Genomic DNA, 17396 nt, shown 5'->3' on the forward strand with positions numbered 1-17396 from the left:
GGCAGTATCTTACAGCAAGTTTTGTCTAAAATAATTCATTTATTTTATTTATTCAACCAATCACAGCTCACCCGCTTGATGTTGGCTGTGTACTGTTTCATTGCAATTTTCTCCACTGTGTTTTCAAAGCCAAAGAATGATTTGATGTCAAGAGATGCAGATTGTTCAAAGCATGTCCAGTCTTCATTCTCAGGGTGAACCTAACCCCAGACACAGATATGGCACAGTTAGAATAAGTACAGCATACTCTAGAAAGGCTGTTCATGATAAAGGCAATGAAACCAGCTCTCAAATGTACTTTCTTTTTGTCTGTTCTCCTTCTAAGAAGACCAAACATTTCTTCTGGTGTAATTGTCAAAAAGGAATAAAGTGTGCAGTTGGCAGCTGAAATGATGAATCACTTGTGAAACCTTGAAAACTGGTTTATATGGACATCTATTGCCTAGTGTTCCTACCTGTTGGAAACAGGGTTAGTGTGGCATTTGAACAGCTTTGCCTCAAGCCACAAAGTTTTCCTTACACTTCAGGTAGTTTGTAGTTTCTGTTCCAGTCACTGTAGCAGTAGACAGGCTATGCACCCAGTGAGATGGAAGATTCTTAGCAAAATAAATTAACTGAGGAAAATATAGAATTAAAGCCAAGCTGAGAATGAACTCATAAAGCTCAGGCTCCGTAAAAGTATCGCTCTTTCCCTCTCCCACTCATCAGAAACAACAATTGGTACGCAAATTATAGTGATATTCCATGAAGTCATCCTCTTTCAGAACTCAAGTTGGGTCAAGAACTAGATGTGATGGTGTGCTGAACAGCTGTAAAATAGGGGAGAGAACACAATCTCCAAGTAAAAAGCTGTGGGCAGGAGGGTTTGCTGAACTCTTCTGATGGTTCCCTCATACCATTTTTCTTCAAGCTTGAAGACCTGAAATATGCCAGCTAGTAGAAAAATAGTGTAGAGGGGGAAGCGACAGTTGGAAGGATTCAGCACCATCCCACCCACCATGTTTCCACTTGAAATCACCTGCCCAGCTTTTCATCATTTTGGTAGTGACCTATATTTAAAGACAAAGGTCTGCTTCCTTCATGTCTCATTCCATCCTCAGGCAGCACCTGAGACAAAGCTAAAGAGACAGCAGAATAGAAGTGCCACTGTATTTTTAAGCAGATGCACACAACACATTTGTTCTTAGCTGTAGAGAAATAGACTGAAATTTAAGAGACCTGTAGGCTTTAGTCACAAAAGGTCACCCAAAGCAGCAGAAGTTCAAAGTCTCTCAGCTTTCAAGAAGCTGCTGTCTTGAATACATGCCAACAAAGCAGATAAGTAAGGTAACACAATCTGAGCTTTTGTTTATCAAACACAAAAGGGTATTTAATTGCTTTCAGAGATAGACCAAGCTGCTCTTAAATGTCACTGGCAGAACCAACCCATAAACCTCTGCTGAACCGAATATAGGCTTACATGGCGCATGACACACCATTGTTATAACAGCTACCTGGCTACATAGTGGTGGCCTTGCGGCAAATATCACTAACAAAAAAATAAGTGGGAGACATAAGACAGAAAGAACATGAGGCAGGGAATCTAGGAACTACGTTCACTTAGGGTACAGTTGTTCCTTCTGGTTTCTGCTGCTCTAATTACGAGAGTTTTGAAGTGCACAGCTATATTAAGACAATCGATAGTATAGACCAGAACAGCCCTGTACCAAATTCAACTCCCACTACCTTACAATCCCTGGGACCAAGATCACAGCAGGCATTTTGCTTATCTAATGTTAGATAATGCAGCTTGGTAACACGTGTCATGCTGGTCAGTTAAGCATTGGCATAACACAAATGCATGTTCAACTCAAGTGAAAACCACAAACACAGGCAGTCTTATAACTGTCCTAATAGCCCTCTCAACACAATACCGTATTTCATGCATACTGGTCGCCACCACGTAATAGTTGCACCTCCCCTTTTTCGGACCCCAAAAATGATCCCAGAGCATTCCCCACATAATAGTCTCAGGGTAACTTATGCAGCTCCACTAGGCTTCAGGCCCCTTCATTTCCTCCCCCAGCGGCTGCCACCCCTGCTCCCCTTGTACCTCACCATCTCGACCATGAGCTCCTAGTGGGAGCGGAGTGGGAGAGATTGTTTCCTCCCATCCGCTTGCTGCTTTTTTATTGTTGCTTCATTGGGAACCAATGTAGGGGATGGCCAGGCCATGTGCGCTGAGGGGAGACGTGGCGGGTGGTGGCAGGCCTGGCTGCTGGCGCCACTTGTTTGCTGTTCCCACGGCATTCCTTACCAGAACTTCCTGTCCAAATTTAAATGGCTACTCCACTCTTGCAATGCAAAATATAGAGCAGTTTCGTTCACCATAGAGATTCTGATAAATGAGCGAGGCTGCTGCATGTCAATAGTCTGGACAAGAGAACATATGCACAAGGGAGGCTTCATTTTTACAGAAAGGTACACTAGTGTCTTTCTGTTTTCTCTTCCAATAACAACAGTTACTTTGTCTCTGGTTCACGCTCACTCTCCCCATGCCGCTGGCCCGGTTCCTTGGATCCACCTGTTGTTGTCCCTACTTTTTTCCTCGCATAATGATCACACTTTCGTATTTCCCTGCATAATAGTCACACACCCCTTTTTGGAAATGAAAAATCGTCACCAAAAAATGCAACCATTACATGGTGAAATAGGGTAGCTCTGGAACTAGATGAATTTTCAGCATCAGTACTGATGTTTGAATCTTAGCTAAAGAGAACCAAGAAAAAATAGCAACACAATCCCATCTGAAATGTATGCCTCACCATTCAGCAGCCAACTACTATCCCCAGAGCACTTTCCCTTTTTTCAGTTTAAAGGTAAAGGTAAAGGGACCCCTGACCATTAGGTCCAGTCGTGACCGACTCTGGGGTTGCGCGCTCATCTCGCATTATTGGCCGAGGGAGCTGGCGTATAGCTTCCAGGTCATGTGGCCAGCATGACAAAGCCGCTTCTGGCAAACCAGAGCAGCACACGGAAACGCCGTTTACCTTCCCGCTGTAGCGGTTCCTATTTATCTACTTGCACTTTGACGTGCTTTCGAACTGCTAGGTTGGCAGGAGCTGGGACCAAGCAACGGGAGCTCACCCCATTGCAGGGATTCGAACCGCCGACCTTCTGATCAGCAAGCCCTAGGCTCAGTGGTTTAACCACAGCGCCACCTGGGTCCCTTTTTCAGTTTAGGACACCTCCAAAAGCAGCAAGCAGAGACAACTTATTTTATTCGCCAGTATAAGTACTGGCAAAGGTTACAACCCTTCAAACAAACATACAGAGATCCAAATCCAAACCAGTAAAATCTGCATTCAGTTACAGCCAACTGTACAAGCCTAAGAATGTTATTCCTAGTAACAATAAGACAGAAACAACTACTAGAGCCACCAAGATTCAAACCCACCCAATGCACTTTGAAGAGAAGGGAAATCTGATAGAAAGAATGCTTACTGAATAGTTACATGTCTCCAGGACAATGACACGGTTGGCAAAAGTCTCATTATGAGCTTCGATCACAAGTGTTCGCTCCTTCCAGTTCACCGTGTTTTTTTGTATGAAAAAGACATATTCTACTCCAGCAATCTGAAAAGGGGAAATAAGATTAGCATGTAAGGACTACAGTGGGATATATTATGAGCACAGCCCAGGCAGCCTTAAGAATACATGTCTATGAGGAATCTTAGCTCTCACCTTCTTCAGTAACCGAGGTGCATCTACATTCAATTTACAGCTGCGTTCAATTATGTGGATGGCTCCATCATCACTCTTGGATTCACTAAGGATCTCACTGCCCAGGAAAACAGGGATCTCTGGGCAAGTAGGGAAGCGCTTTTCATAGGCCTGAAACACACACACACACACACACACACACACACACACACACGAGAGAGAGAGAGAGAGAGAGAGAGAGAGAGAGAGAGAGAGAGAGAGAGAGAGAGAGAGAGAGAATATATGTTAATGCTGTAAAGGCCATTCTTTTTTTTCTTGGAATCCTCTTGCTCTTTATCACACAACTCTGTAGCACACATCACTGTAATGAATGAAAGTGAATGGTGTTTGCAAGTTCTTTTTTTTTAAAAAAAAAAGGTGGATGAATGCCTGTGAACCTGCACAGTAACGCACACATGGAATCTGCTGTGCCTTTGCTCACTGAATGCCTGTGCAGCTGTGTGTGATTATTAAATATTAAAATAATATTGAATAAAATGATTATGATGTGATGTGGGCTGAGGTGAAACCATGGTAGAGGTCAGTGGAAGTGATATATCATGGGTGTTATACTCAGATTACAGAGTGGTGGAACAGAGTACTGGACTAGGATGTGGGACACTAGAGTTCAGCATCCCCAGTGATAGAAATCAGAGTCCAACAATATCTTAATGGCCACAGGTACCACATTCTTCATCTACTTTTGACTGGCAGCAGCTCTCCAGGGCGTCAGACAGAGGAAGTGTCCCATCACTTGCTACCTGACCCTTCTTTGTTTTCCTGGTGATGCCAAAGATTGAAGCCAAGACCCTCTGCATGCAAATGATGTGACCTACCATTGAGCTGTACCCACTGCCCAAACACAATATGAAAAGTGAGGACAGAAAAACCCTGGATAGCTATTAAAAATAGTAATAAGATAAAAGAATGTTACATGTCATGCCCAATCTCTGCTGAGTAGTAGTTACGATTTCAGGGGTTCCAGGCACTCACCCAGGGTTGTGTTTCCATTGGAAAATCAAGGCACAGAGGAGTCTGTAGTGTCTTAGAAATATGGTTTATTCATACATATTTACACCTGAAGCCTTCAATGGAGAGAGAGTGCAAAACATTACACCCTAAGAGTGTCCTTTGTTGCTCCTTTCATAGCTTCTGCAAGCTTGGGTCCAAAGCAGCAGCCAGTCATGGCCCCTGGTCTCTCAATGCAGCCTCTCCTAGCCAGTGCGCATGGAATTCTCCCTAATTTCCAGAACACCTTGCCAAAAACCTCTGTGTAAGAGGACAACTTGTTTTCCTGTAACATCACACCCATGCTGCCCTGGCAACCTCCCATAAGGTCTTTTGTCTTGTGGATGGCTTTTGCATTGGGTTAATGGCAGGGCCATTATCTCTACCTGCCCCTCTATCTGGCAGAAAAACAAGCTCAGCCTGTCAGCTAACCTTGATTATCAAGGCTCTGATTAAACCCTAACACCCAATAATCTAGAGGGGGAAATCTGGGAGATCCCCACTAACTCATAACAATAACTTTTGAAGACCCTTTAATTACTTTTTATTTGTATAAGAATATTTTTAGTAAAAAAAATGCATTTCTTTCCTCCTCATTTTATAGATCGACATTTAGTTTCAAGTAGCAAGGGATTGTTCCCCATTGTTTGACTCCCCTGTTGCCCCCAAGTTCCCATCCCATCCTTTTTGGGGGTATTGTTTTGTTCTTATTATTGTTTCTTATGTATTTTGTGTTTTTATGCTGTGTACTTCCCTGAGATCTATGGATGACGGTTGGTATACAAATGTAATAAATCATCACCATCATTTTCTAGCTAGCTAAAACACAAAGCCCTTGTGTTATGTAAGATGCCCTGTCCCCAACTGGCTCTTGGAAATCAATACAGACTAAGGGAAACACACAACTACTGTTATTATTTTTTTGAGCAGTTGTTGTTAGACTGGCAAATAGGAAAATCAGTTGCTATGTGGCAGAAGTTGACCAATAGATATGTCACAGTAGTAAAGGTAGACACAAAGCATCTACAGTGAAGGTCTCCAGAGACAATGCTATGCAGAGCTACTATTTTGGGCAGACTCCCAAAAGCATAGAACAATGAAACATTTTAAGAAATACACAATAGTATGTTTCAGGCCAATCTGGGGCTCTGGCAAGTGTGGAATGGCTTATACTGAAAAACTCAATTATGCTAGATTTTAGAACACGCCTTTGGACTTCTATATCCAAGACATTTAACCATCAAGATACATTGCAGCACAGTCTCTGATCACAACTCAGGCAAGCAGTGAACAGCTGATGTTATATTTAACATGGTTCACCTTTAACATGACAACTTTGCTAAGGATTAAATTACATTTGATGATGCACAAGTTACCATGACCTCTCAACTTTGTGTGGTGCAAAATTTCCGCATGGATCAAATAAAGGGAGAATACTGTACATAAGGTCTATACAGGTTTATTACCGGTACTCAGGATTTGCTAGGGGAAATGATGATAATAAATAATAATAATAATAATAATAATAATAATAATAATACATTTAGTGATGAAAATCTTCAAAAGATAGATGAAAGTTGTTTCAGCTGGAAATGGCATTATGAATAGATGCAAACCCTTTTTATAAAATAAGACGTATTCCTAGAAAAGGTTTTTAAAATACATACATTAACCCAGTAATTCTCTCAATATATGTGATTTTAAGCCAAGATTTGGAGTCCTGCTGAAATTGTGGAGCGGAGCAAAGAAAACCAACTGTATTCTGGCCGATATTAGATGTCAAACATATCACATGGCAGAGCAAACCCAGTAAAGGCTAACAGAGCCAATGTGCATCTACATAATTTTCACAAAGTAACATCCTACATGTGAGACTTCTATGGATCCTAACAAAAATTCCAAAGTGTATTTTTTCGATCAGAAAAGTGACTGCAATGACAAAAAAGCAATTATTTTGTTTGGTAAAGACTGAAACACAAATGAACAAAGGAAGACATTAGCTTTTTATTAGCTCTTGCATCCTGCCACTGGTATGTCAAGGAACTTAAGAATGGCAATTAAGCCTTGCAGCCATCCTGTGAAAGGTGGCCATTTGCCCAAAGTCATGAAATTTGCAGCCAAGCAGGGATTTGAACCTAAGTACAGTATTCCAAACCTGCAGCCAATGCACCACACTAGCTTTCTTTTAGCCAGTATTTAAGTGTCTAGGCCAGTCTTCTGCAACCTGGTGCCCTCCAGATTCTTTGGACTTCAAGTTCAATCTTCTCTGACCTTTTGACCAATGCTGACTGGGGCCAACAGAAATTGCAATCCTAAACATCTAGAAGGCAGCAGTGGAGGGAAGGCCAGGGTAGGCATATCAGCACCAATTTTACCACCAGAGGACTACTACACAAGCTTTTATTTCATCTTATCATGGTCTATTTTTGCATGCCATATAGGACGAGGGAACAAAGCACAGACGCAGTATCAAGGGCAGTGAACTAGGCAAACCTTGTTGGCAAGCCAAGGAAAAGAACAAGTTCAGCTAATGAGGACAGCTGGCTGAGAACAGCAATGTATGGGTCACTCTGTGATTGACAAGACAGTTTCCACTTGCCAGGGACTGCAGTGAAATTTCATTAACTGGAATATGTAATCAAAACCAAGTCCTCAGTCAGAGTCTTATAGTTACCTGATTTGCATCTATTTGAAAGGCCATGGCTAGGTTATTTAATTACATGGGGTCCAAGGACTGAGTTTTGTATGTCTGAAAGACGACACTACTTCAAAGATTCCGCATTCTACATTGTTGTTGTTGTTGTTGCTGCTGCTGCTGCTGCTGCTGCTGCTGTTGATAAAGTCACTTTCTTCAAAAATGTGATCCAAACAAACTTAGTGTAATAGTGTAAATAAAGAACTGTTAAAGTGAAAGCATTCAAGCCTTAGCTGGCTAGGTCATATCACGACTATATAAATATCAATTCTATGAAAATTCTCTTTCCTATTTCAGGTTTTGCCAATATACATTTCTCCTGTTATGGTTAAAAATGGCAACTTAAATTAAATTATGTATTTTATTTTATTCGTTTTTAGGAAAAAGAATCAGACTCAGTCAATAATTTTTTTTTAGGCACAGGAACAAAGGAGGGCTAGGAATACCCAATCTCAAATACAGTAATACTATGCAACTTTCTAAATTAAATCATTGACACCCTCATTAAAGGCAAAGTGGATATTTCATGGGTACAAACAGAAAGCACCCACACAAGACTATTGGTACATGCTCTGCCCTTCCTGTAGTTGTCTCACAGAACAAGAATAGGTGGGCAATCCATTCTTAAAAGTAACATTGATGGTGTGGTGGAATTAGAACTCAGTTTTGGCTCCTAGGCTTTCACTGCGGATGCCTCTGTTAGATCACTCCTCATTAAAGCATGCAGATAAATATAAGCAACTCCTAGATCCCGAAACAAATGGTTTCTATAGAATTAGAGATATGTTTGTAAGAGTTAAAGCAATCTCAAAGTAGGAACTGGTGGCAAAAACAAAAGGCATAAAATTGTCATAGATGCAATGGCACCCACCCTGTGGAACACCCTCCCATCAGAGGTCAGAGAGATAAACAGCTACCTGACATTTAGAAAATACCTAAAGGCAGCCTTGTTTAGGGAAGTTTTTAATCTGTGATATTTGATGTATTTTAATGTTTGTTGGAAGCCGCCCAGAGTGGCAGGGGAACCCCAGCCAGATGGGCGGGGTATAAATAATAAATTATTATTATTATTATTATTATGTATCAATGGTGCACTTTTGTAAAGTATCTGGAATACATGTATCTGAAGTGTATCTGAAGAAGTGTGCATGCACACGAAAGCTCATACCAAAATAAAAACTTAGTTGGTCTTTAAGGTGCTACTGAAGGAATTTTTTTTATTTTGGAATACATGGGTGAGGGCTTTGGACACTTGACACCTTTTGATTCGCTATGTAGCAGAACTAGCCATGACACAAAACATCTTCCTCCCAGAATCTCAGTACTATCAGCAAATCTTTAACTAGGCAACAGTGTTAGTACACAAATTCAACATAAAAACAAGTGTACGTGTATAGCCGTTATCAGGTTCCTTATAGCTGCCTTGTTGAAGCTGTGACCTAGCCTGAACCTGATTTGTGCAATACCATATTATCACAACACATGGAAATTAAGCTGTAGGCCTAACAAAGAGGAAAAAGTTGTGACTAAATGCAGAATTCAGGCTGAACTGAAGCATAATGCTCAAATTAATACTGTACAACATAAGAGCTACACAATAGGAATGCTGCTATGGGGACTGTTCCTTCAAGTTATTCAGGGAAAAGTTTCTAAGCAAACAGACCGCGGCTATAGCCGTAAGTCAGTACAAAATGCTTGGTTTTAATTTTAGCAGATGGTAGAAAAGAATTGTGTGTTCTGCAAGTTATGCCAGCTAGGGCATGCAGATGGAATGGGCATGTGCCTATCCAGAGTCCCATATACAGTGGTACCTCTACTTACAAATAACTCTACTTACGAATTTTTCTACTTACAAATGGAGCTCCGTCCACCATCTTGGATGCGGTTTAGATAGGGTTGCTTCGACTTACAATTTTTTTCTCCCAATGCATTCCTATGGGATTCGACTTACAATTTTTTTCGACTTACAAATGTGTGTTCGGAACGCATTAAATTCGTAAGTAGAGGTACCACTGTACCAGCATTTTGCTCTCAGCATAAGTAGGAACTTCCCATATCCGTATATGAGGATCAACCTGACTATAAATGAAGCTGTCTGATCAATAGTCCTGATACCAATCACAAATGTGAAGTATTTTAATTTTTTCCTGACTGCAGGATAATGAGAGGAGCAGCCAAGAAACTGGACAAAGGCCTGTTCCACAATACCCTGTTCCACAATACCCACAGTGACAGAGTGCACTGTCACAACATCTCTATCACATGGGCAGGATGAAGTTGCTTCCTATGCATTCTACTTGTGGAAAAGTTATTGCCAAGACTATTTACTCATTTCAACTATATAGCAAATAGTCATGATTAACAGCCAAGATTAAAGTAAAGATAGGATCAGAGTGGCTGCTGGTCTTCCTTACTATTCTATGAAGAAGAAGAAACGTGAGCATTAGAAGTAAACATTGAAACATATGTTTTTGCACACAGAGCAGCAAAAGAGAAATTGCAAAAGTTCAATGCAAAAAAGAGTAATTTCTAATAAATAACAATAATAATAATAATAATAATAATAATAATAATAATAATAATAATAATTCATTTATACCCTGCCCATCTGGCCCATCTGTTTCCCCAGCCACTCTGGGCGGCTTCCAGCAAAATGTTAAAATACAATAATTAATCAAATATTAAAAGCTTCCCTAAACAGGGCTGCCTTCAGATGTCTTCTAAAAGTCAGGTAGTTGTTTATTTCTTTGACATCTGGTAGGAGGGCATTCCACAGGGCGGGCACCACTACCTAGAAGGCCCTCTTCCTGGTTCCCTGTAACTTTGCTTCTCACAGTTAGGGAACTGCCAGAAGGCCCTCGGCGCTGGACCTCAGTGCTTGCTCAGAAACCCTTTTCCTAATCTTCTTTTTGGTCAGTCTTATGGCTACTTCCTAGTTATATTTTCTTCAGGGAAATGCATTTGAAAGTTAGTCCTGTAAGAAAAATCATAAACTGGCAAGCAGTTACAAACCAATGGTGAGTCAGACACAATGTATGAGAGTCTGGAGATGGGTTAGCCTATCTTTGTATCTGCCATGGGCAACTGACCAACATAACTCCCCTCACCACCACCGCACACATTCCACGACAGTACAGCTGCCAAGCCACATACGAAGGGGTCAATGAATACTGTAAGCTAGCCCCATATTGTGTCTGAATCTACAATTATAAAATACATCCCTAAGCAACAGTACATGCACAAACCACACACTGTCATGTTTCATTGCAGATATATTTCCTATGTGGCTGTAGGGCCTACAGTGCATCTCATGTGCAGAGCCATCCAAGGATACGGTAGGCCACTGGGGACAAGTCTGCCATTTTGACATTTGGATAGGGACAGAGCTCTGTCAAACCACTTTAGCTGCTCTCCACAAACCTCTGAAATCATCAGTTCAAGTCTCCTGACTGCTGACTAAATTTCAAAGGAAATTTAGTAGAAACTGCTCTTTGCTGCAGGGAGAATCCTCTAACGAATGCAAAGCTTGAGGGAGTAAAAGTCTGTCACATTATGCATATCCGAGTTAAGATTCTGATTTGAGAAACTTAAATAAAAATTAAAATATTAGGGCCTCCCGGGTCTATATATTACGAAAGGAAGTGGCTGTTTCAAGGAACTAGATTATGTTTGACCTAGATACAGTGACATCTTCTCATAGGATGGATCAGTACAATGTCAGTACCTGATGTTGAGATAAGTATGGGGAAACTAATCCAGTAAATTCATTAAACTCAGCCCCATGGAAAGCACAAAGTATTTGCAAACAATCACAGTGGGTCTGTATACCACCCCTTTAAGCACAGTGTCTTCATAAAGACTATCAAACCACATGTAGTATAACAGTGACTACAACATCTCTGTTACTTACAAGGTGTGTACTGTTGAAAAACATGATATTGTTTTGTTTTGTTTTTATATGCTTTATTATGCTTACGCACCAACAAGATACACAAAAAGAAAATATTTACGTCATTTCTAACAAACTACACCGTTAACCAAAAAAAATAAATTTGTATAATTGACAATAAACCTTCTTGAAATACATTGACTTCCTGTCTTCTCCATACTTTATTTCTAGTTTACTAACTTTTTGCATAATCTATTCATTTTACAATAAAATATTATTTCTCCTGTATCCTTATTTCTTACTTAGTACTACTACAGAGGTTATTCAAAAGCAGCGACCGAATTCAGACTTCCACAGTTGTTCTTAAGATATGTTTTAAGAGGTTCCTATTTTACAATAAATACTTGTTTTTATTTATCCTTCATTCTTTCAGTTAATTTGGCTAACTGCATATTCAACTAGTTTCTGTAATCATTCCGACCTCGAAGGGGTTTTGTCACTTTTCCAATTACTCACTATTAAAATTCTCATGGCAATGGTGGCATATAGAAAGATATCTTTCACATTCTGAGGAATATAGGGTCCTGTAATTCCCAGTAAGGAGGCCTTTGGGGTTTTTTTGTGAATGAGGTCCCTAACCTAAGTTCTAAATAGACATCACCCCAAAAAGGCTTAATTTTTTTACATAGCCACCACATATGGAACATTGTACCGGTACAATGAAAAACATGATATTGTTGCTGAGACAGGTTGATTTTGGAGTTGTATATTTTAATTATAAAGTAGTGCTACTGGTTTTAATTTTATTTTATTACATTCATTTAACATGTGTAAGTCACATTTGAGTTCATTTTTACATGGAAAGACAACTAAAATAAATAATGAACCCAATTAAGTACAGTACTATCCTGAATGCTCAATTCCAGTCCTCTGGAGGAAAATATTCATTAAAAGAAACATGCTTCCTATAAATCAAAGCCTCATCTCCTTTGAGCAAAAGCATCTATACAATATCCGCAAGATTATCATACGGTTCCTTCAAATCTTTCTCCAAGAGATGCATTTCACACATTAGCAGATTTAGAATCATCAGATTGAGAAGTTGCAACACTTGGCACACAGATGGTGAAAACTGCGGTGAAGACTGTTAATACTAACAGAAACACTAAGGTGAACCTCAGAACAGCAATCTACAAGAGTGTGTTGACTGAACCCAGAGGCCCAGCACCCAAAGAGTTTGTTCTTTATAAGGATCTTTTTTATTTACAGAGTGGGAATACCTCATTAAAATTGTTTAAAGTAAAAGCTTCTAGAAGGTAGAGATAATATGATCACCCAACACTTTGGCAAAATATTCCCAAAGATACAAAAGGTGACCCTGCTCTTCGGCAGCATCCCAACTTTTATGTAGTCATCCTCACAAGTTGATATTTTCTAGTCACTTCCTAAAGCAAAAGCTCCACTCAAAGTTTCTGTCTACCGGTCTGCACATTCCTCAAGTGCATTTATTGTATTCTTCATAAGAACAGGCTTTAACGATCCATCTGTTTATGCTGGCAAGGAATTGGTGAATTCCAAACCAAAACAACATAGCGATCCAGGGCTCCACTTGCCTAGAAGCCAAGCCCTTTGATATTGTTCCTTTGATATTCTTATGCTCTTTGATATTGGCCCTTTGATATTGTTATGCTCAGAATCACATTATTGCTATTACAAAAATGTTCTCAGATTAAATCCTAGCACTAAAAACAAAAGCTAGTGCTAGGTGTTGCCTTAAGTTAAATAATTTAAGCAACATATTTATGCTTAACTGTATAATGTAATCAAGTTTCATTTTGGCAGTTACACTTTCTTGTAAGTAGCAATCTTTTTGCAACCTAGGCATCATGGACAGAATGCATCATGTTTTTCTAGAAGCTCTTGTTACATGTGATTTAAGTTCTAGCTGAGGATTAAAAACATTCAGGATTCAGTTTTGTTTTTACCAGAGCATAATTCATTTAGCATGTTAGTTTCACCTTCTATAAATCCAAGGGGTTACAACAGTACATTAGATTGCCTAAGACATTTTGTCAAGTAGAGAAAAATCCTGAAATAAAAAATGCAACAAAAAGAAATGCATCGATATTTGGTCTTTAGAAGATATGCTACCAAACTTACAACAGCTTTGTCTAGATGCAACCCTTCTGTATTAACAGCAAATTTAATGACAACCACCTGACATGAGCCATCTGTGTCTAATGGAGCTGAAGTGCACATAGGTGCTTGTTCTGTTTACCAGTGCCATTGTGTTGAATACTGCAAAACACTCTACAGAAGGAAGTCAGGGAACTGTCATTAGAGATACCAAATGTACTTGGAAACTTTCAGTGCAATGACAACTGCTTTTATCATCCACAACTCCACATGTTAATAGAAAATAGTTCATATGCTTGCCTGCCTCTCTCTCTGAACTGCAGCTTGCAGAGAACTTTAAATGGACTAATTCTGCAGACAAAAGTACTAAATGCCCCAAAGCCATAACTCACAAGGGATACAGGAACATATGTCTCTTCCCCCTGGTGCAAGTCAGATAGATCTGGTAAAGATAGATGACATTATCAGAATAGACAGACATTAGCAGAATAGACTTAGCCACAGTTGTTAAGCCTCTCCTCCCAACTTTGTTTTTCAACAAGATCTGAAGCAAGATGCACAATACACTGGGATTTTCAAAACGCAAATATTTAGAGAGGCCAAGGATGCCAGACCTGAGTGCAAATGAAGGCGGGGAGAGGAATTGCTAAGTTTCCTGAAGTCACTTGGTTATTTTAATTAAAAATGAGAGCTGCTCTCAGAGGCATTCAAAATCACCACCAACGTTGGCACAGTGTATTTCTATTGGACCTAAAACCAGATACGGAGGAGGCAGCAAGATCTCAAAGGTCACAGTGTTCAAAGGACCCCTAAATAAGGCAAAAAATGGAAGCCAAGTTGTACCATAAAGACATAAGAGGAGTACTGTTGAATCAGGCAAACATCCTTCTAGTCCAGCATTCTGTTCTCACAGTAGCCAAGAAGATGGCTATAGACAGCTCACAAGAAGGATATGACAGCAATAGCACTTTCCTACTTGTAATCCCCTGCAACTGGTATCCAGAGATGTATTGTCTCTAACAGTGGAGGTAGAATATAGAATACAGCCCTCATGACTGATATTGATATATAGCTTTATATTCCATGAATCTGTCTAATCCCCCTTTAAATCTGTTAGTTGGGGGCATCACTACATCGTGTCAGAACAAATTTCATTGTTTAACAAGGCACTGTATGGAGAAGTACTTTATTTTATTGTTCTTGTAAATTCTAAAATTCAATTTCATTGACTAACCCCAGGTTCTAGTATTATGTGAGATGAAGAAAAAACTAACCTCTGTCCATATTCTCCACATCATATATGTTATACACTTATGTTCCTTCCCAGCCCTTATTCACCTTTTTTAAAAACAACAACAACTAAGACTTGTAACCTGTAACTATTGCTCATTTGGGAGTTGCTCTACCCTCTTCATCATTTTGGTTGCTCTTTTTACACTTTTACCAGCTCTACAATGTCTTTTGAGGGGCAGCAACCAGAACTGTGAACTGTATTCCAAGGGCAGTTGCACCATAAATAATAAATTATTTCCAGCCCCTTTCCTAATGGACCCTAAAATGTGATGTGCCTTTTTCACAGGTACCACACACTGGATTAACATTTTCATCAAACTATTCACCATTATACAATAATTATTTCCTGCTCAGTCATCATCAGTTCACACCCCATTTCATGTAAATGTGAAGTTACAATTTTTGCCCCAATGTACATCATTTTACACTTTGCACTGAACCACATTTGCCATTTTACTACCCATTCACCCAGTTTGGAGAGATCATTTTGGAGCTCCTAGCACTCCCTTTTTGTTTTTACCACTGTAAAGCATCCAACATCATCAGTAAACCTGACTACCTCACTGCTCACTCCTAACTCCAAATAATTAATGAAAACACTAAAAAGAAGTGGCCCCAATACAAATCCTTGAGAGAACCACTTCTTACCTATATTCATGGTGAGAACATTCCATTTATTCCCACTTTCTGCTTCCTGTTCTCTAACCAGTTACTAATCCATAACAGTACCTGTTAATCTTATGACTGCTAAACTTGCCAAATCTAATTTTTTACATTCCTTTCTGATAATTACTACAAATAAATTCAGCACTGGATGACAGAGAAGTTAGAAATATTTTTTGTGAAGTTGTGAAATTATGGTACCTTATGACAAGAAACCCAATTACAGGTTGATCCTACAGAAAGTTTAACCAAAAGCACAGATATAAACCTTTCATATACTGCAAATCAGCACATCATAACTCTGGATACCACACAAATCAGAGGCTTCTGAATATTTTTTAGAGCCTCAAGCCTAAAGCTATGAAAGACACCAAAGAAGTAGTAAGAAATACCACTTACCGCCATAACAAGCTCAAATGGGTATTTGTAGACCCTAACAGGAGACTGATATTTTTGCACCATTATTACTTCACACCTGTAATGAAAGAGAACAGAAACCTGTTTTAAAAAGAAATCTACTCTGAACATCACTCAGCAAGCCTGAACAAATGCACTTTAGACTCTTCAGTAGAACTGCTATTTTCCCCTTGGTGATCAAAGCCAGGAGACAGAACAGAAGCAGAGGTTCAACTAAGATGGGCCAGATTTCTAATATGGGTGCCCAAGAAAAAGAAGCCGTTTGTATGTCAGTCCCCAAATATTATAACCCTTTCCTTTTATCTTATGTTTGATGTCATCATATCACCACCCTGAGACTAATGCTTTTGATTTTAAAGGCTGTTTAAACCAACCACATTCAAATTTGTGCCCAGCTGTGCTAAAGTCATTTGATTTTTTAATAGAAAGGGGGGGGGGGAGAAAAAATCCAGATGCAAGCTAGCATACTTTTACAAAATGTTCCATACACAGTTGGGGAAATTACACCATTCTGACAAGTGACTCAAAACCAGCTGGTTACCTTGCAATGAACAAAAAAGCCCTGTGGGATTGACAATACTCATCTCGGCAGTTCAGTTACCCAAACCACTGGAATTCCTCCATCTGCCCCCATCAACAGCTTTTAGCCCGCACACGCATGCCAGTTACAAGAACCCTGAGAAATAATGAATGCACTCTAACAAAAAGCTCATTGAGTTCCATTCTGCAAACACTGTAGGATATGCTGCCTCCACTATTAATACTAAATGCCCAGGAATGAGAAGTCCAGAAGGCCTCTAGGTTTAACTTTTCTCACAAACATACCAGGACTGAAAAGGCAAGCCACCATACAAGCAGTGAAATAAACACTGGGAACAAATAGCTAATCAAAGAGAGTTTGAGTCAACTGTGGGAAATGAAAGAGTTAAAAACACATAGGTTCTCTACACCCACCTTCAGGAAGCTCTCCATCTAAAAGCCATTTAATGTTCTTAAGAACTACTTGTACAATAAAGTTCTCTGATAAAGGAGAGAAAAATAGAACATGGTCATTCATGGCCTTAACGATACCTGGAGTTTGCAAATTGCTTTAATCAGTCCATTAATTTTCAGAACTTGTCTCAACACTTCAAGTCCACTGGTACTACCGGTACACCGATAGGAATATCTAAAAGACAGAGCACATAAAGGCAGTGTTGATGAGTGCTAACAGGACAGAGTCAAGCTGCAGAAAGCTTTGCTGATATCATATAACAGACACCCAAGCTACAAAAAGTGCAGGGTACCTTACAACGTAAAGATGTAAGTCCAATACTTGGAGTGTACAGGGGACATATGAGTAAGTGCTAGCAAAGTAAAGGAATATTATCTGCAAAATAAATTTAACTGTAGTCTGCCTTAACAAAAAAAAACCCTTCCAGTAGCACCTTAGAGACCAACTAAGTTTGTCATAGGTATGAGCTTTCGTGTGCATGCACACTTCTTCAGATACATAGCTCATACCTATGACAAACTTAGTTGGTCTCTAAGGTGCTACTGGAAGGTTTTATTTTA

The 17396-nt window shown here is 39.6% G+C and overlaps 1 protein-coding gene across 2 annotated transcripts in view; it reads right to left on the bottom strand.

The window, feature by feature from the left end:
- Nucleotides 1-17396, bottom strand: part of SEC14L5 (SEC14 like lipid binding 5) — a 46255-nt gene that overhangs the window by 18837 nt on the left and 10022 nt on the right. The window contains exons 2-6 of one of the 2 annotated variants that reach the window (XM_035130630.2): nucleotides 16914-17010; nucleotides 15825-15900; nucleotides 3724-3873; nucleotides 3484-3615; nucleotides 72-200 (exon numbers count right to left, since the gene is read on the bottom strand). In XM_035130630.2, the coding sequence (XP_034986521.1) occupies nucleotides 72-200; nucleotides 3484-3615; nucleotides 3724-3873; nucleotides 15825-15887 (474 nt within the window). In that variant the 5' untranslated portion in view covers nucleotides 15888-15900; nucleotides 16914-17010. The remainder of the gene's footprint in view (nucleotides 1-71; nucleotides 201-3483; nucleotides 3616-3723; nucleotides 3874-15824; nucleotides 15901-16913; nucleotides 17011-17396) is intronic. The other variant, XM_060282758.1, reaches the window with a different exon arrangement.

The sequence above is a fragment of the Zootoca vivipara genome, chromosome 14 (assembly GCF_963506605.1).
Source record: "Zootoca vivipara chromosome 14, rZooViv1.1, whole genome shotgun sequence".
NCBI lineage: Eukaryota > Metazoa > Chordata > Lepidosauria > Squamata > Lacertidae > Zootoca > Zootoca vivipara.